General features: G+C 45.4%; 1 protein-coding gene across 1 annotated transcript in view; it reads right to left on the bottom strand.

Annotated features, from left to right (window-relative positions):
* Positions 1-1,485: 1,485 nt before the first annotated feature.
* Positions 1,486-26,191, bottom strand: part of LOC132585872 (very-long-chain 3-oxoacyl-CoA reductase-like) — a 28,074-nt gene continuing 3,368 nt past the window's right edge. The window contains exons 2-11 of the mRNA XM_060257750.1: positions 23,687-23,733; positions 22,979-23,054; positions 22,193-22,303; positions 19,423-19,487; positions 14,674-14,718; positions 14,274-14,308; positions 13,167-13,248; positions 10,800-10,865; positions 4,556-4,702; positions 1,486-1,641 (exon numbers count right to left, since the gene is read on the bottom strand). Of these exons, the coding sequence (XP_060113733.1) occupies positions 1,486-1,641; positions 4,556-4,702; positions 10,800-10,865; positions 13,167-13,248; positions 14,274-14,308; positions 14,674-14,718; positions 19,423-19,487; positions 22,193-22,303; positions 22,979-23,054; positions 23,687-23,733 (830 nt within the window). The remainder of the gene's footprint in view (positions 1,642-4,555; positions 4,703-10,799; positions 10,866-13,166; positions 13,249-14,273; positions 14,309-14,673; positions 14,719-19,422; positions 19,488-22,192; positions 22,304-22,978; positions 23,055-23,686; positions 23,734-26,191) is intronic.

Below are 26,191 nucleotides of genomic sequence, written 5' to 3'. Positions count from 1 at the left end.
CTCCCCACATTAGGAGCTGAAAGACGCTTATGAAATGGAAGGAACATGAAAATGCAGTTTGCAAAACTCTGATTGAGGGGGGGGCAGCCTTGTGGTGGACTGGAAGTAATAGGGCACCTTTAAGACCAACAAAGTTTTATTCAAGATTTGAGCTTTCGTGGCACACAGAGGCTCACACCTTGAATACAACTTTGTTGGTCTTAAAGGTGCCACTGGACTCTAACTTTGATCTTTTACAAAATTCTGCACATCGATTTGGGGAGAGGGGAAGGAAAAATAAAATGCTGCGTACCACAAAAGTCCCCCCCCCACATAACTTCAAGCGGCTAATGAATCACAAGAACCTTTCAAACAGATGATTCTTCTGTCAGCATGGCACACAAGGGGATAGGTTGTGGGACCCTTGGCTCTGTTGCCCTTCCATGGGTGCCAAGGATTTAGGCCTCTAACAACACACAGGATTTAAATTATTTGAAGAAACTGAGGGACAGATACTTGACCTGGGGAATATTCGGCTGGCTTAGACATTGCCAATTTCAAATTCTGGATGTTTGGTATAGGGTCGCCCAGGGCTCTTTTGGAAGAAACAGCCCAACAGGAACTTATTTGCATATTAGACCACACCCCTTGATGCCACCATTAGCATATTAAGCCACACCTCCTGACACCAAGCCAGCCGGAACTGCGTTCCTGCTCGAAAAAAGCCCAGGGGTCGCCAAGTCTAATTCAACAAATATCTGGAAACTTAGGGGGTGGAGCCAGGAGACACTGGGTGTGGGGCCAGGAACAAGGTTGTGACAAGCATAATTGAACTCCAAAGGGAGTTCTGGCCATCACATTTAAAAGGACTGCACACCTTTTAAATATCTTCCCTCCATTGTAAATAATGAAGGACAGGGGTGCCTTTTTGGGGGGCTCATAGATTTGGACCCCCTGCTTCAATCCTTTTGAAACTTGGGTTGTACTTTGGGGAGAGGCACTGGATGCTATTCTAAAAATTTGGTGCCTCTACAAGCCCCCAGAGCCCCAGATACTCGCGGATCAATTCTCCATTATACCCCATGGAAATAGGACTCCATAGGGAATAATGGAGCGAAATCAGACATCGCCACCCCACTCTCTGATGATCCTGAAGCATATTGGGTTTAACAGTCTCACATTCCCCTGGCTGGGAGGATTTGTGGCCTTTGCGGGGGCAGGGGGGTGTGTCAGACACAAGGCAGTGTTGTCAGCAATTCAATTCCCTTTCTCACTGTAATTTTAAAAAGGGACGCCATAGTAGTCCCCACAGGCTTAAAATGTAGCAGAATCCAAGCAACAGAAGATATAAGGAGAGTCGGTGTGCCCTTAGGGAATATATATATATAAATAATCTCTTCTCCCAAAAGCAACCTGGAGATTAACAAGAATTCTTGGCCTGGCTGCATCCTGGTCAAAGAGATGAAGCTTGAAAGGAAGGCTTGGGGAGTTCCGTGCATGCTGTTTTCATTTAGGATTCGTTTTCAGACCCTGGCCGAGCTGCTCTCTGTGCTTTGGCCTTTCTGCTTCCCCTTCAAGAACTTTGTGCACAAGAAGGAGAGGCTCAACCAGAAGCGGTGGGGGAAGTGTCCATTCCGGATACACCATATCTAGTACGTTGCTCTGAAAAACAACAACAACAACCACCAGGGGTCGTTTTGGAGAAGAATAGGTGGTGGAGCTCATTAGCATAACATAAGCATACACCACCCCCCGCCAAATGCAACCTGACACAAGAAAGGAGAGCCCCGGGCAAACAAGGCCTGCTTGGGTTGCCTAGACATAAAGCCAGCCCAAGCAGGCCTCGCTCTCCTGAGGCTCCCCTGGGCTGCCGCCCCTCCAGTCAAAAGGCTAGCAAGCTACCCGCTGCCCAAAATCACATAAGAAGTGGAGAAAGGGTGGTGTGGGCTTCTCCAGGGTTAATGAGGGCTGTTGGGGTGTGGCAAAGCTCTTGGTGGTTGGCTGGCTGCCCACGCTCCTAATCCAGGGATTGTTATGCAGCTGCACCTACTATTCAAGGGACAAGGTAGGTGAGGAGGAGGAGGGGGAACCCTCAGAAAGGTTCAGGAGCTGTGCTCCTGTGAGCTCCTGCTGAATTCAAGCAACCAAGCATTACTTCCCACATCCATTTCAAGTGCCTTGAATCTAAGGTTGCCAAATTCCCGGAGATTTGGGGGTGGGTCCTGAGGAAAAGAGGCTTTGGGTAAAGGAGGGACTTCAGCGCCGTATAAGGTCATAGAGTTTGCCCTCCAAGGCAGTCGTATGTTCTAGGAAAACTGATCTCTGTTGTCTGGAGCTGTATTGTAATTCCAGGAGAACTCCAGGGTACACCTGGAGGTTGGCACTTTTCTTTAAAGCAGCCAACTCCCCATAGGATTTGGCTTCTGTGTTGAGTTCTGTGTATCTGTGATGACTTTTGGTAGAATTTTTAAGAGTTCGCTCTTGAGGTGTACCTGAGTATAAGCATTGGCAAGTTGCACCTTTAAGACCAACTAAGTTTTATTCAGAACGTAAGCTTTCGTATGCTCTAAGCAGGCTTCATCGGACAAAAATACATTCTAGTTTGCCATTGGAGTTTACCAACTCCCGGAAGAAGTAAAGGCCTTGTGGGACCTTGCTCAGTTCCTCACGGCCTGTAAAACAGCACTCTTTTGGCTCGCCTTCAACAGAATAATAGTATAAGAGGATGCCCGACATTGCTGAACACGTTGGAAGTGCTATACTAGCACCAGAACTGTTTTTAAATCGTTTTAAACTATTTTAATTGCTGTTATTGAATCTGTCCTAATTATTAAATCCTAGTGTTTATCTGTTGTTTTATTGTTTTGGTCTACTTGCCCTGAGCCTGCTTCGGCGGGGAGGGCGGGATATAAATCCAATAAATAAATAGAAAAAAGGGTACATTAAAATATAGTGGGAGATGGGTTAGTATATGTAATGAGATAAACAGCCCATATCCCTTATTTGAGTATGTCAATACAAAACCCCCCAAAATTATTCTGATACACTGTTCTAAAAGAGAAATACATTGAAATACTGTGGATGTATAGCTATACTCAGTGAGAGTTGGCTAGAGATCCAGCCAGCCCAAGCAGGCCTCGCTCACCTGGGGCTCTCCCCCCCCCCACACACTGTCAAAAGGCCAGCAAGCCACCTGCTGCCCCAAATTACATAAGAAGTGGAGAAAGGGTGGTGCGGGCTTCTCTAAGGGTTAATGAGGGCTGCTGAGAGTGTAGCAAAGCTCCTTGTGGCTGGCTGGCTGCCCGCTCTCCTCATCCAGGGATTGTTATGCAGCTGCACCTACTGTTCAATGGACAAAGTAGGTGGGTGGGGAGGAGGGGCATCAGAAAGGTCCAGGAGCTGTGCTCCTGTGAGCTCCTGCTAAATTCAAGGCCTGACAGTGCCCATTGAGTTTGGCAGTCTTGAGGGATTATACTTGAGACTGTACTGTGGTTTCTTTTCTGGAAGAAGATATTGTTCATTCATTCACTTTTGAAGTCAGTGAGACAGTACAGATTACCGTCTAAAAGGGGGCAGGAAAGAAGACCATGAAATGTAGAATTGTTCAACTGCATCCCCCTACAGAGCCCCTCCTTATCTATGAGTGCCCTGGTTCAGCTCATTCAGTCACCCACAGAGGTGTCAGATGGTCTAGTATGAGATATAATGTGATCAATAGATCAATATGCTAGGATGTGACCCTTCCTTCTTTCCTCCCTCCATTCCCTCCTTCCTCCCTCCGTCCCTCCCTGCCTCCCTTCCTTCCTCCATTCCCTCCCTCCCTTCGTCTCTCTCTCTCTCTCCCTTCCTTCCTCCCTCCCTGCCTCCCTTCCTTCCAGCATTCCATCCCTCCCTTCTTTCCTCCCTCCCTCCCTCCTTTCCTTCCTCCCTCCATGCCCTCCCTCCCTCTCTCCCTTCCTTCCAGCATTCCCTCCCTCCCTCCCTTCCTTCCCTCCCTCCATTCCCTTTCTCCCTGCCTCCATTCCCTCCCTTCCTCCCTCTCTCCCTTCCTTCCTCCCTGCCTCCCTTCCTTCTTCCATTCCCTCCTTCCATGCCCTCCCTTCCTCCCCCTCTCTCTTCCTCTCTCCCTCCCTCCCTTCCTCCCTGCCTCCCTTCCTTCTTCCATTCCCTCCCTCCATGCCCTCCCTTCCTCCCCCTCTCCCTTCCTCTCTCCCTTCCTCCCTCACTTCCTCCCTCCCTGCTGCCCTTCTTTCCTTCTTCCTTCTTTCCTCCCTCCCTCCATTCCATCCCTCCCTTCCTATCTCCCTCCCTCCCTCCCTCCCTCCCTTCCTCCCTCCATTCCCTCCCTTCCTCCCTCTCTCTCCCTTCCTTCCTCCCTCCCTTCCTCCATTCCCTCCCCCCTTCCTTCCTCCCTCCCTCCATTTCCTCTCTCCCTCCCTCCCTTCGTTCCTTCCTCCCTCCCTCCATTCCCTCCCTCCCTTCATTCCTTCCTCCCTCCCTCCATTCCCTCCCTCCCTTCCTCCCTCCCTCTCTCCCTTCCTTCCTCCCTTCCATTCTTCCTTCCCATTGGACTTACCTGGATAGCATGGCTGAAAGTGCCAGCGGTTCTGTTGGTGAGACCCACAGTGTTCAAGGCCTGCCACACAAAGGACTCCGGTGATGTCTTGAAGAATGTAGGCACCTTAGTGTTTACACGGGTTTCAACATACGCAGGCAGGATGCTCTGCAGAGGGAGAGTTTTAGGACACGGCTGGGGCAGGAGTAGGGTTGCCAAGTCCAACTCAAGAAACATCTAGGGACTTTGGGGGTGGAGCCAGGAGACTTTAGGGGTGGAGCCAGGTGACATTGGGGTGGAGCCAGGAGCAAGGTTTTGAAAAGCACAACTGAACTCTGAAGAGAATTCTGTCAATTACATTTAAAGGGAACACACACCTTTTAAATGCCTACCCTCCATTGGAAATAATGAAGGATAGGGGCACCTTCTTTGGGGCTCATAGAATTGGACACCCTGGTCCAATCTTTTTGAAATGTGGGGGAGGGATAGAGACACCAGATGTTACGCTGAAAATTTGGTGCCTCTATCTCAACAAACAGCTGCCCCAGAGCCCCAGATACCAACGAATCAAGTTTTCATTATACCCTATGGCAGGGGTGGCCCACAGTAGCTCTCCAGATGTTTTTTGCCTACAGCTCCCATCAGCCCCAGCCATTAGCCATGCTGGCTGGGGCTGATGGGAGCTGTAGGCAAAAAAACATCTGGAGAGCTACCCTTGGCCACCCCTGCCCTATGGGAATTGGTCTCCACAGGGAATAATGGAGTGCCCAGCAGAGATTTCCCTCCCCCCCCTACCGACACACACACACGCTGACACACGCTCAAAACAACGGATATTGAGAGAGGCAAGACAACATGGTTTTTTACTTCTACAAAATGAGAAAATACAAGTCTTCTCTGACATCTCTGCTGAATCCCCGGAGATGCACTGTGAGCTAAAATCCATAGCTACCAAGCCAATGTTCGTTTCCGGTGGTCCTCGGCCAGCAATATCAACGTACTCCATCAAGGTTCAATCCACACAGCATTCAATGAAGACAGCGGTCATCTTCTGCTCCAACTGCTGAAATTGGAAGTTCCTCCCGAGGAACCTAAAACTCTCAACAAGCAGAAGAGAGACTCTGCCGCATCACTTCAGAAAGCTTCGAAAATCTCTGCCTGGTCAGCCAACCAAATCTGATTTTGGTCTCTCAGATTTTTGATCATTGTTCCTGGTTCTGTAAGACTCCTTTCTCCTTTTCTTTTCTTTTTTTTTTAAATGCCATCGACGTTCAGCTAACGGATAATGTTTAGTTGACATATTTTTCTGAGGGCGGGACTTTTTGCTTTGTGTTTATTATATAGGCTATCTGTAGTGCTCCTTACCACCATTACCTGATTAATCCCGTAGATGGCGACCTTATATAGTATTCTGTCTTTGGAAGCATATTCGTGCCTCCGTTGAATTTAGCATTTCAGTAGTTCCCAGTAAAGTTGTTATTCCCTTTTTATATATTGTTCTATTGATGTTGTCTGTCTGTAGGGGGAAGGGGTGTGCGGTCTTTATTTTCTCCAAGTTTGGATGATTTCTGTGTTCTGGGTTTGTTCCCAGATATAGGGAAAGGGGTGGGTGGGGATGGGGATTGTATTTTTATTCTGTTGGCTCAGCCTTTTGAAACTCTTCTTAGTGCAAGTCACTGATGTTCTATTGCTTATGTTCGCATGTCAGTTACTCATGCTATTTTCTCTGATCATGGTTCTGACCAACTGGCCTCAATTCTTATTCAAAGCCAGTACAGCTAACGTTTCGGTGTTATTTACTCTTTAAGAAGTGCCTCATGATTGCCAAGCGCTATTCTGCGCTATTCAAGTTTGTAATGCTTCTTATTGTATCTTCTATCCAGAGCCATGTTCTCAGAAGCCTCTGCTCTACTCTTGATTTCTCAAGTTTTTTGCATTTTCTTTCTTTTTTCCTCTTTCTTAGTTGCTTTGTTTATTTTTCAATCTCCTTTTATGGCTTTTTCCCTTTTTCTTTCATACCTCTCCCCCCCTCTCCTCGAGACCTAGGGGTTGTGTTGTATAAACCTATTCTCCTTTCTTCTCTTACTGTCCTTCTGATGTTGTGTCTTCCTCCCCCGTGCAACCTTACATAATGTCTCAACATCTCAAAATCATTTCAGTCAATTGTCATGGTTTAAATCATAAGTTCAAACTGAAATGTATGCAAACTTCGCTACTGAAACTTAAACCTAGTGTTTTGTTTCTTCAGGAGACACACTTTCAACCTGCAATAAATCATATCTTTAGCCTCAGACGTTTCGCTTTTCAATATTTAGCCCCCAGCTCTTCCAAGTCACGGGACGTAGCAGTTTTGATCTATTCTCAGATTCGCTTTTCACTCCAGTCATCCTTAATAGACCCGCAAGGTCATTTCCTCTTTATCAATGGTACCATTGACAATCACCCAGTTACACCAGCTTCCCTCTATGCGCCCAATAAAGACCAACTCAATTTTCTTACGGAAACCATCACCTCCCTCACACAATTTGCAACTGGTGATGTTATCCTGGGCGGCGACTTTAATCACATTCTTAACCCTACATTGGACAGATCCAAATCTATTAACAGTTCTTCTTCCCTTTATAAAGCAGCTTTACATCTCTCTAGCTTTCATTCGCAAGCCGGTTTGACTGACATTTGGCACGCTCAGCATCCAGCCGAGCGTGATTACTCTTATTATTCATCTCGCTTTGATGTCCACACATGGATTGATTTCATTTTGATTTCTCATTCTTTGATGCCCTGTGCTGCTTCTTCACAGATAGGTCCGAAACTCTGGACGGATCATTGTTGGACAGAATGCTCTCTGAAGATGGGCAATTTGCGTATTCCTCCAATTCAATGGCCTCTCAATTCTTCTCTTTTGTTCAATGAAAGATTTGTTGCTGACTTCTCTAAGGACATCCAAAATTACTTTGAACTCAATGAAAATGGCTTGGTTTCTGTTTCCGCATGTTGGGATGCCATGAAAACATTTGTACGCGGCAGAATTATTTCTTGGACTTCTTATTATAAAAAAGAAAAAAAAGAGCCAGATCAGCCCATATTTCCAAGATACATTCCTTAGAACTCCAACACAAGGCTTCGGGTAATAGTTCCATATACAGACAATTGTTAACCGTGAGGCAAGCTCTTAAGGCTCTGGAAACTACAAAGATTCAGAAAAATCTTGGTATCATAGTACACGTTCTCTCAAAACCCTATTCTGGAAGGTTTGCACTTTCTGGAATAGCCTTGGGTTATCCATAGCTCTGGCAGAGGTTGTCTTTGAAAGGGCATCTGCTGTGAGAGCCCTCTCAGCCCCACCCACCTCACAGGGTGTCTGTTGTGGGGGGAGAAGATGTAGGAGATTGTAAGCCACTCTGAGTCTCTGATTTAGAGACAAGGGCAGGGTATAAATCTGCAATTCTTCTTCTTCTTCTTCTTCTTCTTCTTCTTCTTCTTCTTATACTCTTTGCCAAGGGCTCATCTCAAAATCAATGGCTTGATCTCTCTCTGATTTTCCCTTGTCTCAAGATACACGACAGGCTGCCTCTTATCCCTCATTCTCTTTGCCCTAGCCATCGAACCCCTGGCTAATGCTATCTGTTCCGCCAATCTTGTCTCCAGGATTTGTATTGGTCTACTGAGCACAAGAGCAGTCTTTTCGCCGACAATGTGATCTTGTTCTTCACTAATTCCTTTGCTTCTCTCAACGCACCCAAGTCGATACTAGATACTTTTGGTTCTTTATCAGGTCTCAAAGTCAACCTTTCAAAATCTGTTATCTATCCTATTCATTTGTCCCCTCCTTCTTCTTCCCAGTTGCATTCTGTATTCCGTTTTCAATGGGTTACAAATACATGGACCTATCTTGGAGTTAATATTCCTCTGAACCTGAACCACCTCTATAAGGTCAACTTCTCCACTCTGCACCAATCTATATCATCATTGACCAAACAATGGGAAACCAAATTTTTAACCTGGCCTGAAAGTACTGACCTTATTCGTTCCTTCATCCTTCCTAAATTCATTTATCTCTTTAGAACCATACCCATTTCACGCATCCGAATCATTTTGTTGCCTGGCAATGCTCTCTGTTATCTTTTATTTGGTGTTGCAAAAGACACAGAATCACCTTTTCCACTTTTTACAGATCTTGTTCAATGGGCGGTCTTGGTGTACCAGACCTCTAACTCTAATACAACTCAATACGACGAGCCGAGATCTGCAGGCTTCTTCTCCACCCTTCTCACTTCGAATGGGCAGAGATAGAAGCCTTGTCTTTCTCTCCGTTTTCCCCTTTGGAAATAATAATCATCAAAACATCTATCCCCTATCAATAATACTCTCCTCTCTCACGGTATGGGACAAACGTCGCTAAATTTTAGCTCCCTTCCTTTCTCCTCTATCTATCTTTTAAGACAGGACTGGTTTCTTCCAGCCATATCAACCGGCTCTTTTTAACTTAGGGAAGTCTGCTAACCTAACCAAAATTGCTGATGTCATCAAGGGTTCTCAAATACATGACGAGCTACAGCTGGACTCCAAAGCCAAGCTCACCCTTCCATGGTATCAATACCTTCAGCTCCGGCACTTCTTAGAGCAGCCCAATATTATAGTCGCTCTACGCAGACCTCTCACACCATTTGAATATTTATTTAAATCGGGCATTGCCTCATTTAAGAACATTATTTCTAAATTATATCAAATCCTTCTGGCTGCTTCCAAACCATCCCTACCTTCATACACGTCCGCATGGCAGTCTGACGGCGTGCTTTCATTTACTTCCTCTCAATGGCAGTACATATGGTCCTCCCCAGTTCACAGATCCAAAACTCTTAATATTATGTTTCAATCGTTTAAATTGCTTGCTCGCGGGTATTTCACCCCAGCTCAGTTTCATCGCATCAATCCAACTATAAGTGATGCTTGAGTGCTCTGTCATCGCTATGTCTCTCTTCAAACTTAAACCACGGCTCATTTATCTCTATTTGGTTCCCTCTTATCGAACACATCTCTCACAACTCCTCTCTATTCCACTTTTCTTCTCCTATAGATATTCTAGTCCTACAGGATCTTACCTTCATTCCTGGTGGTCATGTCCCAAACTGCAATCCTTCTGGCATATGGTTCATAACACAAGTTCAACTGATAGTCAAGCACTGTCTTCCCTTTACATAAGAAATCTTACTTTTTAATCTTTGGCATGACTCTGCAATTCTTGATACTCGCAGAACTTTGGTAGCCTTTCTTTCTGCAGCAGCCAATGCAGTCATTGCCTCCAATCGAAGGACCCTATCCCTCCAACTCTTTCTTCTTGGCGCAAGAAGATATGGAATTTTTACTGATGGAAAAAATTACATCATCGCTATGTCTCTCTTCTTCAAACTTAAACCACGGCTCATTTATCTCTATTTGGTTCCCTCTTATCGAACACATCTCTCACAACTCCTCTCTATTCCACTTTTCTTCTCCTATAGATATTCTAGTCCTATAATCTTGTCTTTTCTCTTCCTTCCTCTAATCTCTTCTTCCTGTTCTCGTTTGTTAATTTTGTTTTCCTTATGGTTATTTCAACGTTGGGTAGCTAGCAATATAACAGTCATCATCGCCATTATTATTATTATTTATTTTGGTTGCTATTCAGCTGATTAATCATAGTTTTGTTACTATCCTGTAGGGATTTTATTAACTCAATCTGCGTCCTCCTGAGGCACTGCTTTAGTTCCCTTTTTATATTCTGTCAGTCATTATACAAGTGACTGTAAATTTCAGTTTACTATTCCTAGTGACTCCTGTAACTTGACTCTTTTTCTTGACATTGTATTATGTACTGTTTTGCATTTTCACAATAAACCTTTAAAATTTTCTTTTTAAAAAATGAAAGCTGTGGCCACATTATCTCCAAAACCAAGATGTCATTTCCTTGCCCCTGGGGCCCACAAGTCCCTACTTCCAGAGTAACTTCCAGAAGGAATGTGATTCTCGGTTTGGAGGAAGAGGTTCGGTTGTAGGTCATCAAACAGAGGTTTCTCTATTCTGGTTACAACAAAAAAATAATTTTCGAAATGCAAGGGAACAGGGTAGGAAAGATGAAAAGGCAAACTCCTCATTGAAGTCTAGTCCCTCGAGACTTGGATTAAAAGAGAAAAATGTCATGTACTCCAGAGTGAAACTGATGCCCATGGGGCCCATTTTACCAGGGTACCTTTGTATTCCTTGGGACAGAGTAATGACATGATACCTGCACAATGATGCCTTTGGATTTGTATTCGATGTCTAAAGCTTGTGAGAAGAAATCATCAAATACCTGTCATGGAAGCGAGAAAAAGGAGTTAAGCAGGGGGTTACAGGTCAGCGATAAACTCACATCACTAGACTCAACCGGCTTGTTAAAACAAAAACCAAAAAAGATGGAAAACTTAAGTAATAGTGGAGCTTATACACTGATGAAAGGGGAAGAACCACTGATGTTCTGCTAAAATGACTACCCAAGAGTAAATACAGCTTTAGGAATCTCCTATTTGAAAAACCACAGCCAGCGCAAAACTGACCAATAAGGAGAGACCAAACATGCCACATACGTAAGAAAAGGAAATTTTGGCACTGCCACCCTATCCAGGTTTTCTCATTGGTATGCAGAATATACACTCTGCAGTTCCCAACAGAAAAATCAGAAAAAGGTACAGAGTGCATTTGAAGTAAAGCCCCACTGACACAACTTCAGTTAAAATCGGAAATATACTATGCCTGCATAATAGGTCTTTATCTCCTAGAGGCTGATGTTCCCCAGAAATCGGATTGGGGGGAGGGGGGAAGAGGCACAGTCAGTTAGGTTTGCCAACTCCAGGTTGGGAAATTTCTGGCGATTTAGGGGGTGGAACTTCAGAGGACTGGGGAAGGGAGGGACCTCAGAGAAATACAGTGCTAAAGAGTCCACCTTCCATAGTAGTGATTTCTCCAAGCCAACTGATCTTTCCTCATGCACAGGAGGTTGTGGAAATGCTAAAGAAGCGTTGGCACATCATTAAGCCACTGCAAGGATATTTTATTTTTTCACAAATAGGATTGATACAGGGTACTTGCATAAAAGACAGATTAATCTGTTCTGACCTAATATATAGAGCTGCACCTGACATACACCTGCCTGTAGGCCATTTTAAATGCGGAAAGAACTGTTTGGTGTGTTCTCACACCATATAATTGAAGGAAATAACAATAATTTTAATTGGAAGTTGAAGTAGTATTCTAATTGTGAGACCGGAGTAATTTATTTATTGAAATGCGAATGTCCAGGTATAAACATCAAGCTGACGGGTTGGTAGTTATCCGGATCATCTTTTTTCCCCTTCTTGAAGATGGGGACAACATTCACCCGCCTCCAATTTTCCAGCACCTCTCCTGTTCTCTAAGAATTCTCAAAAATAATAGCCAGAGGCTCAGAAATTACATCTGCAAGCTCTTTTAGAACCCTTGGATGCAATTCATCTGGCCCTGGGGACTTTATGTACTACCCCTATGCTGATCCTAGGTTGGAACTTCATACCCTTCTTATATGTTCTGTTTTTGCCATATTGAGCATATATTATTGTTGAGTGTGTATTGTGAGAATTATACAAGAACACACCAATATAAGTGAGTTTACATGGTGTTTATTTCTGTGATTGTGCAATCAATCACATGTAAAGGAACACAGTACCTTTGGAGCCTTTATTTTGGGACACTGGATCAACCACAGTTTATGGAACTGATTGCATTTGAATTTGCCAGGGGAAGCCTTTTTTGAATGGACTCTTTGCATTCTCCTTGGAACCTTTCCAAAAATCATTGTGGAATCCATCCCCTTATAGAAACTTCCAGTATATTTGTGGTATCTTTATAAATAATTTGGACGCTGAATTTATTATTTATATGTTTATAAAATTTCTTTATACACAGTTTTGCCCCAGATTTCTTCTCTTACTAGGTATACCTTTACCTTTAAAGCCCTATATGGCCAAGGACCGACTTACCTGAGGGACCGTCTCTCCCCATATGAGCCCCAGAGAGCACTGAGGTCAGTAGGAAAAAACAGATTGACTATCCCTGGGCCAAAAGAAGTTAAACTTCAAAACACCCGCACTCGGGCCTTTTCCACCGCGGCCCCACACCTCTGGAATCAGCTCCCAGAGGAAGTGCGGGCCCTGCAGGGCCTGCAAGACCACCCTCTTTAAACAGGCGTTTGTCAATGACTGAATTATAGGTGCACAACAAAGGAAACGCCAAAATGGTCTGGTCTAGGGATCCACCACCACTACACCATCTGACAGACATAGCGTCAAACAATAATGTTTACTGCCAGACTTAATAGTGTTAGATTTAGAAATGTCTTAATTAATTATTGATTGGTTTTAATGTGATTTTAATGTCTTATTATTGTATTGTTCACTTTTAAATGTTGTTAGCCGCCCTGAGCCTGCTTCGGCGGAGGAGGGCGGGATACAAATAAAATTTTACTTTACTTACTTTACTTACTTACTATAACACACTGCCTGCCTTGGTAAAAATAAAGGGTTTTTGCAGTTTCAGAAATACCTTCTTGCTTTACTTAGATGTAATAGGGATTCCTTACCTTACTTGAGGAGTACATCAGTACAAGTGGAATTGGACGCAAGCCAGCTATGGACGACAGGTTTATGATAATTCCTTTCTTCCTGTAGAGAGAGCCATTCAGAATGAGTGACATTTTCCCCTACAGGTAGCTGAGGTAAAGAACACCCTGGGTCTGCGCACAAGCTTTCTTGAAAGTAAACCAGAGAAGGTTTATGTCCAGTATTTATTCAGGGAAATGGTAATTAATATGTAAAAATATGGTCTTTCTGAGTGTGTGCAAAAGTTCATTATAAATTTAGTAACGATCTACTAACAACGATCAATTCATCTCTCCCTCCATTCACATCATAAAAAGAAATTTTTGGCCTAAGGGAAGAAGAATGCCTTTATTCATTCTTTTATTTCCTTCCATTTTATGTATTTATTTACCTCATTTATGCCCCAACATTCTCACAGTGGGGATCCAAAGCATCTTACATCATCTTCATCTCCTCTGTTGTACGGTCACAAGAGAAACCGGAGAAGATGCTTAGAAAACTACCTGTGGATACTTTGTCTGAGAGAAAATTCCTGGATTTGGACTGGCTACAGAAGGGGCTAGATCTTTGACCTTCTCTCACTCATGACAAGCAGTCATTGTAGGTTATTTTTGTTAAGGGGGGGGGAGAAGGAGGCTGGAACAGCACACTCCTTATTTGGTCCTGGAACTCAGACCCTTAACTTTCCTCATTTCTGAGCACAAAGGGGCTTACATTACCATAAGGGTGGGGTTTGCCATTCACTAAAGAATGCCAAACTAAGTTTCTCCAAAATGTGAAGAAGACACAAGTCCAAGGGACAGCAAAAGCATTTGTGGAACACTGGAAACATGATGTAACACTAATGGATGGGACAAATGAAGAATACAGAGTAGGAAGGTGGGGCACCCCAGTTGAACCTGGCTGATCAGAATGTCCGCTAGATCTGGGTACTGTTCTTCCATACACTGGCTGAAGGGGGGGGGGGGGCTGTGCTCTCTGAAAGCCACCTAAGAAAGCCTAAATCAAACACATGCTCTTCCCCCCTCCCAGAATTTAGAAATATGTCTGTTCACAGGGGCTGCAGGATAATAATCCAGATGTTTTACCTAGTCACCATCCGAGGAAGGACAATCTGCGTCATCTGTGAAGACAAGAGACCATGAAACTGTCTAAGTGACAGGAAAATAGATGCCCAAACTCTTCCCTCTCCATAGTTCTGTAGCCACTAATCCTATGTGTCAATCCAGACTCATTTAATGCCAGTTCCAAAAGGCGTTGAATACAGGGGAAAACAGATTCTTTTGACACAGACTGTGCTCCTAACTATTTCTCGAGTGACCTGGAAGTGTATCCTGAGTTCACCAACCAACTGCATCTTGGTTCTCCTCCTTCCACAGAAGTCTGGAAAAAATGACTGTACTCTCACGCCCACATTCCACTGCTGTTCTAGACAAGAGATGGACAGTTCTGATATCCAGCAGCGATAGGGGACTCCATTTCACTCACCTTTACAGTCGAAAACATGTTGCAACGTACCACATCATCTGTAAACTACAGAGAAAAAGGAAACATGGTATAATGTGTTTGGTTGTGCTCTTAACTGCTACAAAGTCAGTATTAGCTAATTCATGACAATTGAATCTTGGCTATACAAGGTTTGGGATCATATAATTATGGACAAAATTTCAGCAGGTTTAAATCGAGTTGATCCGTATCAAGCTTAACTAAATTTTATATCTAATGGTTCCCTATTCTTGAGAAAACAGACAATAATCCCTTTTACTCAGATTCACTTGCAAAATGCTCCATATATCGCAAAATCTTATTATATTAATCAGTACGCTAATTGTCTTCTGTATATGTGTAACTGTTTTTGCCTTTGTGTGTTTTATCATTACCTACATTGTACACCTTTTTTGTTTGATAACGATTATTAAATTTATTTCAAAAAAAAGTAAACTACAGAGGAAAAGAAAACATGGTATAATGTGTTTGATTGCCTTGATGACCGTGATTGAGTGCTTGCTAAGACAAAAGGAGCTCGTAGTCATTTTCCTTAAAAGGGTCGGAAAACTCTCTGCTGCTTTTGGAGTGTCATATTCAACTGATTTAGCCACTTATATCCAGCCGATATCTTTTCTGGATAAGAAGATGCTTCAACTCAAGTCTTCATCATTAGCAGACATTTTGGGCAGGAGCTCACAGGAGTGGCGCTCCGGAACCTCTAAATTTTATTGTGATTTTTCTTTCTTACCCCCCACCCCTAATACTTGCTTCTGGGCTTCATTGTTCAAACCTCCCATGAGAATTTTGCTGAACTCTAAGGTTTGACAAATTTTCTAATATTTTTTCCCACACAAAAAAAAGGGAAAATAACCAAAACATAACAAGCAGACAGACAGAAATCTTCATCATGCCACTGTGGCCACATAGGAAAAAGTAATTTTAAAAAGTCTGATGGGGGTAAGGTTTTATTATGATAATTATCATTCAAGAAGCATTTTAAGGCAGATGCTGAGCTGACATTGTTTAGTACACCTTCAGAGGTGTGTGGCATATGCAAATGAGTAACGCAAATGAGTTGTGCTAATGAGCTCTGGCACCTCTTTTTCTACAACATGACCCCTGAATAAGGCAGCTTGTCAACGAAACCCAATCTCAATACAATAATCTCAGTTAGCCTTGTGGCTCTCAATGTTGAATTATAGGGTTCTTGTAGTCCTTTTCCTTCAAAGGGCTGGCAAACTCTCTGCTTCTCTTGGAGTGTCTCAAGCAACTTCAGCTACTGTGAGGGTCCATTAACACTATTACTTAATGTAGCATGAATGCTCTATGTTGTGTATACAGACCAAAGTCTGTATGTGTGTGTTCCTGCCTGGCTCATTGGAGCCATAAGGGCTGAGCTTGGGGACTTGGGAACAATGGACAGTAGGATCCAAATTTTTGCTGCCTGCTCCAATCACAAGCCTCTGGCTGGTTTGAAGGATGAAGATAGTGTGCGGTTGCAATAAAAAAGGCCAACGCCATGCTGGGAATGATTAGGAAGAGAATTTAAAACAAATCAGCCAGTATCATAATTCCCCTGTATAAATCGATGGGGGGGTCTCACTTGGAATACTGTGTACAATTCTGGTCACTGCACCTCAAAAAGGATATTATAGCATTGGAAAAAGTCCAGAAAAGGGCAACTAGAATGATTCAAGGGTTGGAACACTTTCCCTATGAAGAAAGGTTGAAACACTTGGGGCTCTTTAGCTTGGAGAAACGTCGACTGTGGGGTGACATGATAGAGATTTATAAGATAATGCATGGGATGGAGAAAGCAGAGAAAGAAGTCCTTTTCTCCCTTTCTCACAATACAAGAACTGGAGGGCATTCCACGAAATTGCTGAACAGTCAGGTTAAAATGGATAAAAGGAAGTCCTTCTTCACCCAAAGGGTGATTAACATGTGGAATTCACTGCCACAGGAGGTGGTGGCGGCTACAAGCATAGCCAGCTTCAAGAGGGGATTAGATAAAAATATGGAGCAGAGGTCCATCAGTGGCTATTAGCCACAGTATGTATGTGTATATATATATATATATATATATATATATATATATATATATATATATATGCGTGTGTGTGTGTATACACACACACATATATATTGGCCACTGTGTGACACAGAGTGTTGGACTGGATGGGCCATTGGCCTGATCCAACAGGGCTTTTCTTCTGTTTTTATGCGACTCAGAGTGTTGGACTGGATGGGCCATTGACCTGATCCAACATGGCTTCTCTTATGTTGTTATGTTCTTATGATCCAATGGCATGCTAGCACAGGGACCTTGAAGTGTATATAAGGGGCTCTGAGGGCCCAGTTCTTCAGTGTCTTAGTGCAGTCCTAAACTATGCTGAATCTAATAAAGAGGTGATTATCACTACCACCTTGCCTCTTCCATGCGTTGAACCTATGGAGAAACGCCATCTTAGTTGGGAGGGAACATGAAACTGCTAGGCAGGCTTTGGGGCCTAGCTTTCCCTTCACTCCCCCCTCCCTTCCGGAGTTAAACCATCAACTCTAGGGGGAGATCCTCCTAGAGGGACAGGAAGTTCTTTTGTTTTATTGGAGTGAGGCGGGAAAAGTGCAGTTCTCAGCTGGTCCTCAAAGAGAGAGGTTGTCAGTCTGTGGGCTCCTGACTGTGGGAGAGGCCTACTCAAGAGGAAGAGGACCCCAGGCAGTCAGACCGAGTAAGTAATTCCCAAGGTAGGGCAAGTCTACACCAGGGATGAGAGGATGCGTTTAAATCCACCTTTTATTTGTCCTTCTTGTTGATCAGGTGCTGTGCTAAATTTTTACATTTAACTGTTTTTGTTTTTGTTTTTTTCTTTCTCTTCTTATTAAACATTTTTACTGTTTTGAATGCTGGCAGTCAAACTCTGTACCACATGGATCCCCAACCGCTTAGACCACGTTGCTTTATGAAGGGGGCCCCGGGGAAAGCATGCAGTTGGATAAGGTGCCAATCCTCCAGGGGTTCCCCAAAGAAGTGCTGTGGTCTCTGTGATACCCAAGTTCAGGGTGGCAGAGGACCTTGAGGCCTGGCCTCATAGCTGGAGAGGGGGATTGGGAATCCTGTTCCTCTCAATCTGAACCCCTAGACTGAGCAGGTGGTGGCAGTGAGCCCAAGTGGCTGGAGGAGAAATAGCTCCCTCCAGGAGTTGGTGACTCAATAGGGAGTTGATGGGACCGGGTCTGAAGGCAGAATCAGGCCAGTTCCGTCACATTTGGTGGCAGCGGTGGGATGAGACCAAACATCCTGTAGCTTACCTGAGCAGGAAGCTCATTCCTCGAGAAAAGAACCTGTCCTCAGTACAAAAAGAGTGCCTAGCAATTGTATGGGCTCTAGACAAACTTCGCCCTTATTTGTGGGGCCACGAGTTCAGCCTCCTGACTGACCACTCCTCTCTGAAATGGTTACAGACTATGAAGAACACCAATTCTAAATTGCAGAGATGGTCCTGGAGGATTCAGGAGTACACTATGAAGATCCAGCACATTGCTGGACGCCACAATGTGATCGCAGACTTTCTGTCCAGAAAGGATGGTGACACTTAAGGTGTCAGCCTTCATGTATTGGAGAAATGCCCGAGTTTTTGTGTAATATTTTGGTTAATTGGTTTCTCTTTGTTTGTTTGTATTCTGCTATGGGGTCACCTCTGTAGGAGGCAACCCCTCCGGCTCAGAATTTAAGGAGGGGGACGTGTGGAGAAACGCCATCTTAGTTAAGAGGGAACATGAAACTGCTAGGCAGGCTTTGGGGCATAGCCTTCCCTTTTCTCCCCCCTTCCTTCCGGAGTTAAACCATCAACTGTAGGGGGAGAGCCTCCTAGAGGGGCAGGAAGTTCTTTTGTTTTATTGGAGTGAGGCGGGAAAAGTACAGTTCTCAGCTGGTCCTCAAAGAGAGAGGTTGTCAGTATGTGGGCTCCTGACTGTGGGAGAGGCCTACTCAAGAGGAAGAGGACCCCAGGCAGTCAGACCGAATAAGTAATTCCCAAGGTAGGGCAAGTCTACACCAGGGATGAGAGGATGCGTTTAAATCCACCTTTTATTTGTCCTTCTTGTTGTTGATCAGGTGCTGTGCTAAACTTTTACATGTAACTGTTTTTGTTTTTATTTTTTTCTTTCTCTTCTTATTAAACATTTTTACTGTTTTGAATGCTGGCAGTCAAACTCTGTACCACATAGATCCCCAACCGCTTAGACCACGCTGCTTTATGAAGGGGGGGCCGGGGAAGGCATGCAGTTGGATAAGGTGCCAATCCTCCAGGGGTTCCCCAAAGAAGTGCTGTGGTCTCTGTGATACCCAAGTTCAGGGTGGCAGAGGACCTTGAGGCCTGGCCTCATAGCTGGAGAGGGGGATTGGGAGTCCTGTTCCTCTCAATCTGAACCCTTAGACTGAGCAGGTGGTGGCAGCAAGCCAAAGTGGCCGGAGGAGAAATAGCTCCCTCCAGGAGTTGGCGACTCAATAGGGAGTTGACGGGACCGGGTCTGAAGGCAGAATCGGGCCGGTTCCGTCACAGAACCCACTATATTATACTCTGTGAGAGTCTTTTCTGAAGGAACATGAGAAAAGCCCCTTTCGGAGCCTGCTTCTGTCTTGTAAAAAAATGCATGGGGTTTTAAAGAAAAGAAAAAGTGGGATGCTACTTTTGAGGGTGGGGGAAAAGACACAAGGCCAGCTAATCTTGGGGCTCAGACTAAACTTACCTTGTCAGTGTTATCAAAATCCAGAAAACGCTTGAGCCCGGGCTTTCTAAAACCAACATTGTTCACTGCAAAAAAAACCCCAAACCCCCCCCGACAGGTGAGATCACCACACTGACACTGTGGGCTCAAAAGGAAAACAGCGAGAATATGTAAGACTTGGTCTCTTGGCAGCTACAGCACAGTAGAACATCTCACAAACTCACGTTGGATGGAAGAACCCCCGTTTTAGAATTTATTAGGCTTGCAATTGAATCAATCTTTTATTTATTTATTTATAAGCCACCTTTCTTCCTTATGGGGATCCAGGAGACTGACAATATAAATAAAACGCATAAAATAGATTACATAGACGCACATAAAATCAAATTTAAAATCACCATTTATGACTGCTCTAATCAAACAGCCGTCCTAATAAAACCTCTTCAGCTGCCTCGCATGGATGGAAAGTGAGGCACACCTCTCTTGTAGCCGCCGCCACCTCCTGTGGCAGTGAATTCCACATGTTAATCACCCTTTGGGTGAAGAAGGACTTCCTTTTATCCGTTTTAACCCGATTGCTCAGCAATTCCATCGAATGCCCACGAGTTCTTGTATTGTGAGAAAGGGAAAAAAGGACTTCTTTCTCTACTTTCTCCATCCTGTGCATAATCTTGTAAACCTCTATCATGTCACCCCGCAGTCGACGTTTCTCCAAGCTAAAGAGCCCCAAGCGTTTTAACCTTTCTTCATAGGGAAAGTGTTCCAACCCTTTAATCATTCTAGTTGCCCCTTTCTGGACTTTTTCCAATTCTATAATATCCTTTTTGAGGTGCGGTGACTAGAATTGTACACAGTACTCCAAATGAGACTGCACTCGCAAGCATTCTCCTCGAAGCTCGGCTTGCTTTGCGAGGGAAATCAGGCTCAGAGGAGAATGCACCCAGCATTTAGGCATCCCGTCCCCCTGCCCTACCACTCTCAGCTTCTCCTGGCCCCTCCTGACTGCTCTTGCCTTCAGGTGAGAGAAGCCGAGTGGGGCGCCTTCTCCTCCTCCAAGCTCGGTTTCCCTTGCAAGGGAAGCTGAGCTCAGAGGAGAACAATGTGCCCGGCCCTGCCTGCTCTCGCCTTCAAGGTGAGAACAGCCGGGCTGGGTGCATTCTCCTCTGAGCCTGACTTCCCTCGCAAAGCAAGCCGAGCTTCGAGGAGAACGCCTGAGAGCGCACTCTCGGAGATGCTCCAAAACTGCCGTAAGAAGGGCAGCTTGGATTGCTTCTGAGAGCGCGGGCGTGGCTCGCCTGTCTCACCTCCCTGCACTCCCCTGCCATGCCGCCATGCCTGCCCTCCCAGGTGTGTGTGTGGGGGGGGCATGGGGTCATGAGAACAATGTGGGGGCTTGGTGAGTTTGTAAACTGTGGTAATCCATTATTGGGACACAAAAGGACTGCCATCCTGGTTTTGTGTGAGAGGGATGGATTTTAACTGTTTTCATTATGGACCTTATGGTTCTGTTGTATTTTCAAAATGTTGTGAGCCACCCCAGGTTGCAGGAAAAGCAGTTGGTTATAAATCTCAAGATAGATAGATAGACAGACAGAGAGACAGACAGACAAGACTCCTCACTTATTCCAGGACTCACATCTCCTATTTTGCACTTGTGTGATGCTGCAACTGGTAAGTCCTTCCCCAAATGGTGACTCTATGACAGCATGTTGTTGTTGTTACTGAATCACCCCATTCTGGCCCAAGCCAGGATCTGGGCAATTTACATCAGATGTGGATTTGGCTAGATTTTACTTAACATGAACAAGCTATTTTTTTACTTTTTCTGCTTTTACACCAGTGGAATGTTAAAAAGGAGGTGAGAACAATTCATGCTGGAGCTTTAATTTGTGAGCAGATGTTCCTAATGTTTTTTGAAACTGTGAGCACCTTGGTATAAAGTGGCAGGTGTGGCCACAAAATGGCTTCCACAGGACATAGAGCCAGGCATAAAGAGAGCCAGTTTGGTGTAGTGGTTAAGTGCGCAGACTCTGATCTGGGAGAACCGGGTTTGATTCCCCACTCCTCCACTTGCAGCTGCTGGAATGGCCTTGGGTCAGCCATAGCTCTGGCAGAGTTTGTCCTTGAAAGGGCAGCTGCTGTGAGAGCTCTCTCCAGCCCCACCCACCTCACAGGGTGTCTGTTGTGGGGGAGGAAGGTAAAGGAGATTGTGAGCCACTCTGAGATTCTTGAGTGGAGGGCAGAATATAAATCCAATGTCGTCTTCTTCTTCTGCCACAGCTTACCTCTATTCACACAGTGGAAATCATTATGCTCTGGAGATTTTTTTTTTTTTAAGTGGGTGGGCGCCAGAGGACAACACTGTCAGAGTTATATGTAAAAGCTTTGACAGTTTCTAGCACATGCTGGGAAAGTGAAACTGATCTGCCAGGTAGATCATCTAAGTGACAGAGGGTGGCTGGTTGCCAAATTGCATCAGCTAGAGCAAAGTCAGCATGAGTCAGCAGGAAGCTGATTGGTTACCTGACTGGACCTTTATGTATAAATGTACAAAGAAATTTTACTGTGTGTGGGATATGTATGGTGGAGAGCAGCGGAGCACTTTGTCGGATTGGAGAGTGAGAGGTGTAAATAAATTGTATATAGTGGTTTTAACACTACTGTGTGCAAGCCTTCATTCTTTGCGTCACTAAAGACCACCCTCCTAAGCATGGGCGCATCAACAAACACTTGGTCACATGATGGTTACTACTACCACTGAGACATAGAGAGACCCAATGTTCGAACTTACCTAGAATGCCAACCTCCAGACCCTGCAAAGCAGCTCGAATTGACTCATAGATTTCTGAGCCATGGGTGAAATCTGCTTGGATCACCTTGGTGCTTCGGCCGTGCTGCTCCTCTAAGAAATAAAGAGAGAATTTCACGCAGTGGGAGAGCTGGAACCTCATCTGTGCCTCAGTCAAACCACAAATTACAGCACCAACACAGAGATTGTGGTTCACCCCCCAAAAATTCCTCTGCATCCTCCTTGACAACATCCAGTGATCTTTCCGGGTGCATTTCAACACCTCCATTTCAGACAGCCTCCTGCAAGGCGACAGTGTGCAGAGATGCTTTTTGACTGCCTCAGATAGTTTGACTTCAGGTAAAGAATTGACAACACTACCCTAAGGAGAGTTCCACCCACTAAGAAATGAGATCAATAAATATAATCTCAGGTGGAGGGGCAAGAGATTCTTCTGCTCATGCTCAAAAGAGAGCACCATCCATAGCTAGAAAAGTGTAAGGAGGTCTCGCAGTCCTACTCGCAGAACAATTTCCCAGCTGAGCTCCTCATTTCATCTTCTGTGACATGCTTATTTGAGTGATTCTCATATGTTTCATTCAAGTCTAGGGGCATAATTTCACCTTTAACGGCAACGCGTTTAACTTCTGATGGATTCTAGGGCTTGGGTTATAACAAACTAAGCTTCCTACTGCTCCTCCAGTGAAGAACTTTTCTTACTAATACTTCATTTCCGAGCTTGCAGCTCCAGCTTCCTGGTTCCACCCAGGCCAGCAGGGCCTCACTCACCGATTTCTGAGGCCACCTGCTTCAGTTTCTCCAGGGAACGGCTGATGAGGACCACGTTGAGGCCTCTTCTAGCAAGCTGGCAGAGGAAGAAGAAAATGAAGGTCAGGCATGAATCCAAAGGGAGTAGCTGTTAACCAAATGGACCCCTTATCCTGGTGTGCCAGTGCCCAATGATGAACACAACCAACACTCCCTCTGTGCTGTGGAATCTAGTGAGCAAAAATTCTACTTTCTGAGCTACTGGCATTAAAGTCATGAGCTACTGTATAAATTCGTTTCCTCTGGGGCCATTTTTCCAGAGCTAAGAGAAAAATGTGTGAGTTGGAAGCTAAAAAACTATGAGCTAGCTCACCCTAACTCAGCTTAGAGGGAACACTGGACACAACCCGTTGGATTCCAGAAGTGGACACAACTTTATTGCAATAAAGGGGACCTTGGCAGCAAAACTGAAGGACTCTGTTAGTAAGGCGCCAGTGTTAACTTTTTATACAGTGTGACAAGCAACTTTTTTACGTGCACAGATGTCTTTTGGTTACAGAGGTTGGGAAATAAGTTGTTGTGAAGTGCCCTTCCCCCATTCCTGTAACCTAGTAGGGGATCCAGAATAAAGAGAAGTATGAGAGTGAAAATCTTCTTCCCCTTGACTTGAGGCCAGGGGACATCCCAAATGGTCCTAGACAGGAACGCCACGGGCACTTATTGACTTACCTCATGGGCGTAGGCTTTTCCAATACCCCTTGTGGGTCCAGTTACCACTGCAAAGAAGATAAAGGTACAGTTCCTCAAAAGGGGGGTAGGTGGTTTTAGGATGCATTTTAATCAACACCAAGCCTCAGCTCCAGAACCTTTCCCACTCTTCCTCTCCATCTACTTTGTCCATTGAATAGTAGGTGCAGCTGCATAACAATCCCTGAATGAGGAGAGTGGTCAGCCAGTCAGCCATAGGGTTGCCAAGTCCAATTCAAGAAATATCTGGGGACTTTGGGGGTGGAGCCAGGAGACTTTGGGGGTGGAGCCAGGAGACATTAGGGGTGGAGCCAAGATCAAGGCTGTGACAAGCATCATTGAACTCCAAAGGGAGTTCTGGCCATTACATTTAAAGGGGCGGCACACCTTTTCAATGCCTTCCTTCCATAGGAAATAATGAAGGATAGGGGCACCTTCTTTTGGGGCTCATAGAATTGGACCCCCTGATCCAATCTTTTTGAAACTTGGGGGGTATTTTGGGGAGAGGCACTAGATGCTATACTGAAAATTACCCCCCAAAACAGCCCCCCCAGAGCCCCAGATACCCGCGGATCAATTCTCCATGATTTTCTATGGGAATAAATCTCCATAGGGAATAATAGAGTTCCCAGCAGACATTTCCCTCCCCTCCCCCCGCTTTCTGACGACCCTGAAGCGGGGGGAGGGCCTCCAAACCGGGGGATCCCCTGCCCCCACCTGGGGATTGGCAACCCTAGTCAGCCACCAGGGGCTTTGCCACGCTCCCAGCAGCCCTCGTTAACCCTTGGAGAAGCTCCCACCACCCTTTTCCCACTTCTTATGTGATTTTGGGCAGGGAGGGGGGGCAGCCCAGGAGAGCTCCAAGCAAACGAGGCCTGCTTGGGCTGGCTGGATCTTTAGCCAACCCAAGCAGGCCTTGCTCGCCCGGGGCTCTCCTTTCTTGCGTCGAGTTGCTTCTAGTTGTGGGGCGGGGTAGCATATGCTCGTGAGTTATGTTAATGAGCTCCGCCACCTATTTTTCTACAAAACAACCCCTGAGCAACACCATGGCTGGTTTCAGATGACCAGTGTTAAGAAAAAGCCTCTTAGCCGCGACTTTTCTTGATTCCCACAGAATTCTAGATTCTATGGTTTTCCCGGACACTCCAGTCATTTGGGAGGGAAAACTCTATGGGAAAGTCCCCCGCCGGAGGTTTCAAGGTACTTGACAACCCTAATTGGCTCCCGAACACACACACACCACCAGTTTTATATATTGATTTAATTAGGTTTCTAGACCGGCCTCCCCAGTGCTGCAAAGCTCAGGGCAGGTAACAACAAGTGAAAAACAGCATCATTTGCTATTAAAAAACAAATTAATGTAATAACAGTTGAGGATAAAGAAGAAGAAGAAGATGATATTGGATTTATATCCCGCCCTCCACTCCAAAGAGTCTCAGAGCAGCTCACAATCTCCTTTACCTTTCTCCCCCACAACAGACACCCTGTGAGGTGGGTGGGGCTGAGAGGGCTCTCCCAGCAGCTGCCCTTTCAAGGACAGAGTCTCAGAGCGGCCCACAATCTCCTTTATCTTCCTCCCCCACAACAGACACCCTGTGAGGTGGGTGGGGCTGAGAGGGCTCTCCCAGCAGCTGCCCTTTCAAGGACAGAGTCTCAGAGCGGCCTACAATCTCCTTTATCTTCCTCCCCCACAACAGACACCCTGTGAGGTGGGTGGGGCTGAGAGGGCTCTCACAGCAGCTGCCCTTTCAAGGACAGAGTCTCAGAGTGGCCTACAATCTCCTTTATCTTCCTCCCCCACAACAGACACCCTGTGAGGTGGGTGGGGCTGAGAGGGCTCTCCCAGCAGCTGCCCTTTCAAGGACAGAGTCTCAGAGCGGCCTACAATCTCCTTTATCTTCCTCCCCCACAACAGACACCCTGTGAGGTGGGTCGGACTGAGAGGGTTCTCACAGCAGCTGCCCTTTCAAGGACAGAGTCTCAGAGCAGCCTACGATCTCCTTTACCTTCCTTCCCCACAACAGACACCCTGTGAAGTGGGTGGGGCTGAGAGGGCTCTCACAGCAGCTGTCCTCTCAAGGACAGAGTCTCACAGCGGCCTACAATCTCCTTTACCTTCCTCCCCCACAACAGACACCCTGTGAGGTAGGTGGGGCTGGAGAGGGCTCTCCCAGCAGCTGCCCTTTCAAGGACAGAGCGGCCTACGATCTCCTTTACCTTCCTCCCCCACAACAGACACCCTGTAAAGTGGGTGGGGCTGAGAGGGCTCTCCCAGCAGCTGCCCTTTCAAGGACAACCTCTGCCAGAGCTACGGCTGACCCAAGGCCATGCCAGCAGGTGCAAGTGGAGGAGTGGGGAATCAAACCCGGTTCGCCCAGATAAGAGTCTGCACACTTAACCACTACACCAAACTGGCTCTCAGTCTAAAATCAGATAGCGGCAGGCACTAATAACATCTTATGTCCCAGAGCAGTTTTGGCACTTATG

This window comes from Heteronotia binoei, chromosome 17, assembly GCF_032191835.1.
Source record: "Heteronotia binoei isolate CCM8104 ecotype False Entrance Well chromosome 17, APGP_CSIRO_Hbin_v1, whole genome shotgun sequence".
In the NCBI taxonomy this organism is placed as follows: Eukaryota; Metazoa; Chordata; class Lepidosauria; order Squamata; family Gekkonidae; genus Heteronotia; species Heteronotia binoei.
This window is presented reverse-complemented; position numbering and strand designations above follow the sequence as displayed.